General features: G+C 38.1%; 1 protein-coding gene across 3 annotated transcripts in view; it reads left to right on the forward strand.

Moving 5' to 3' along the window:
• The window catches only part of LOC101860420, a 64,833-nt gene that overhangs the window by 37,655 nt on the left and 24,678 nt on the right, over positions 1-2,500 (forward strand). For all 3 annotated transcript variants that reach the window (XM_013084665.2, XM_035970700.1, XM_035970701.1), the window contains 2 exons: positions 83-196; positions 667-824. In XM_013084665.2, coding sequence (XP_012940119.1) covers positions 83-196; positions 667-824 — 272 coding nt within the window. The remainder of the gene's footprint in view (positions 1-82; positions 197-666; positions 825-2,500) is intronic.

Genomic DNA, 2,500 nt, shown 5'->3' on the forward strand with positions numbered 1-2,500 from the left:
CCCCACTCCCAGCTCTCCACCTCCCCTTCCACCCCCGACCCATACCCCACCTGTCACGTATTTGTTGTTGTTTTGTCTCCAGAATCACGTGTGCACAGCTTCCAGTGGAGGGGAGATTATGAAGTTTGACTTGACTCCCAAAAAATATGAGGATGATGACAAAAAGCCAACGGTCATTTTCAAATCACAATACTCGGTAAGGATCTTCATTTTCTTTTTATCTTTGATTCTTAGAGGATGAAAGCAACAATCTTTGTGTGAAAAAGATGTGTCCTTCTTTCAGGCAGGTAGTGATTTTTATTTTACACATCTTTCTACACTGGCCTGATTTAAGTGGTCTTTCCTTGTTTAGCAAGACTGATCTGAGCAAGGGCTATATCATCATCCTCCAGTGCAAAAATCACATGAACAAAAAGTGTACTTCAAACCTTCGGGGTTATTTAAAAAAAACAGAAATGCATCTTCACCGCAATTCCATGCTGATCACCTTTGTAAATACATTCATTCTCCACCTTTTTCGCTTTCCCGTGCCAGATCTTCAGCCTGCAGTGCAACTGATTTTTATGTTTTTGACTGTTTTTCCTACTTCATAGGGCCCCTTGCCTTCAGGAAGGCGCCTTCTGATTTCGAAGGTAGTAAATCAATTTATCTACTGTTTCTCACTAGAATGAGGAAAACAAGGCGAACATTACTAAGCAAGACCTGTTGGCTCAGCTGCTGCGTCAACATGAGCACCCGATCATTTGCATGGGGTTTGTAGGCAACATTGGGAAGATGGTAACTGTGGACAACCAGGGCTTCATCAACATCTGGAAGTTGGACAAGTAAGGCGAAAGAGAGAGAGATAGAAAGAGGGAGAGAGAGGAGGCGAAAAACAGAAAGAGGGAGAGTGAGAGAAAGAGAGAGAGAAAGAGGGAGAGGGAGAGAAAGAGAGAGAGAGGGGGAGGGAGAGAAAGAGAGAGAGAGAGAGAGAGAGGGGGAGAGAGAGAGAGGGAGAGAGAGAGAGGAAGGAGGAGGAAGGAGGGAAAGAGAAAAACAGGGGCCTGAAGAGAGAGACAGAGAGAGACAGAGAGAGAGAGAGGTAGAGGGAGAGGGCTGGACAGACAAAAAATCTCAAAAGATTATACTTTTTTTCATAATTTGATTTATATTGTATTGTCTTTTTGCAGCAAAGAAATGACTTTATTTCAGTTATATGTATTCTGTATTTCCTTTTAGACTGATGTTAAAGAATTTTTAGAGTATTGGTCTCTAATTGCTTATAGCTTTGTTTTTCTCCAGCAAAAGTGTCGAACAGTAAGAAAATTTATTATGCAATAGCCATTATTTTGTTCTGCTCCATTGGAGCTAGCCTAAAAGTACTTTTTTTTCTTTTTAGATATAATAGATTTTTTTCTTCATTTCTAGTTTGATTTCTTATGTGCATAGTTTATGCTTGTCAGAAGTAGAAAAGTGATGTGGAGTTTTTATCTGTAACATTTACTGAAATAAATGACTAGCATTTCATGTGCTGTACTGTTTTATAATACTTCAGATAGATAACTAGATGTTAGACATACGTGTCATGACACGGGTGGAGTCAGGCGCTCGTCTATTTTTGGGCATATGGAGTTATTGTATCAGCTGAAAGTTTATTAATTTGCCTTGGTTTTTAAAAAAAATTATCCATTTAGCTTGTAAAAATAGAAGTCAAGATGTTTGCGATTGAAGAAGGTGGGGCAGCCTGGTTTCAGTTGTTAAATTAATGAGAAAATGGCAACCCAAGTTTGGTAACTTCAATAGATTAAGAGTCCTGGAAAACCGAAAATTACATATTTTGTAGGCCTACCTTTAAACAAGGTTTTTCTGTAAAATTCACATGGAAATGAATTTTCTTATGAACACAAAAGGTGTTTAGCGAAAAAACAAAATTCCGATAAAAATTGCCTTTTCCTTCGATTTCGCTATTTGGACGAGCGCCTGATTTTACCATGATGCCACACATATGTTTTTCCTATTGGTCATACTTTAAAAATAAACTTTAGCCCTTCATCTAGAACTTGCTTGACCAAGTGCACTCATCTGAGCTCTCATTTCTCTGCAGGCCACTTGTAGATTATCATTACATTATTGAAAACAAAGCTTTTAACTTGTTTTAAGTATGGGGGGTACAAAATGATTGTTTGCGGTCAGACTTCGGAGTAAAGATGAGTGAGGTATGCCCCTCCTGTAGACAAACAGTTTCTTCAATTGCTACTGTATTTGTGTCACAATATAAGCCTACATGTGGGGAAAAAGAGAGAAATTAAAAACTTTTAGTATTCTTCAACTGCTTTTGTGTTTAAGGATTTATCTTTCTGCACATTGTGAAAATATTGATAATTTTCTACTTGTGTATTTTGAAAACTACTCAGATGTAATGCAGAAGGTTTGTCAGGCCTTAGAGTCAAGTGTAATCTTTAGGTAAAATGCCGCAGCTTTGTTCAATAAGATGAGTAATTACGACCGATCTGATATATAT

Source organism: Aplysia californica, unplaced genomic scaffold (assembly GCF_000002075.1).
Source record: "Aplysia californica isolate F4 #8 unplaced genomic scaffold, AplCal3.0 scaffold00308, whole genome shotgun sequence".
Lineage (NCBI taxonomy): Eukaryota > Metazoa > Mollusca > Gastropoda > Aplysiida > Aplysiidae > Aplysia > Aplysia californica.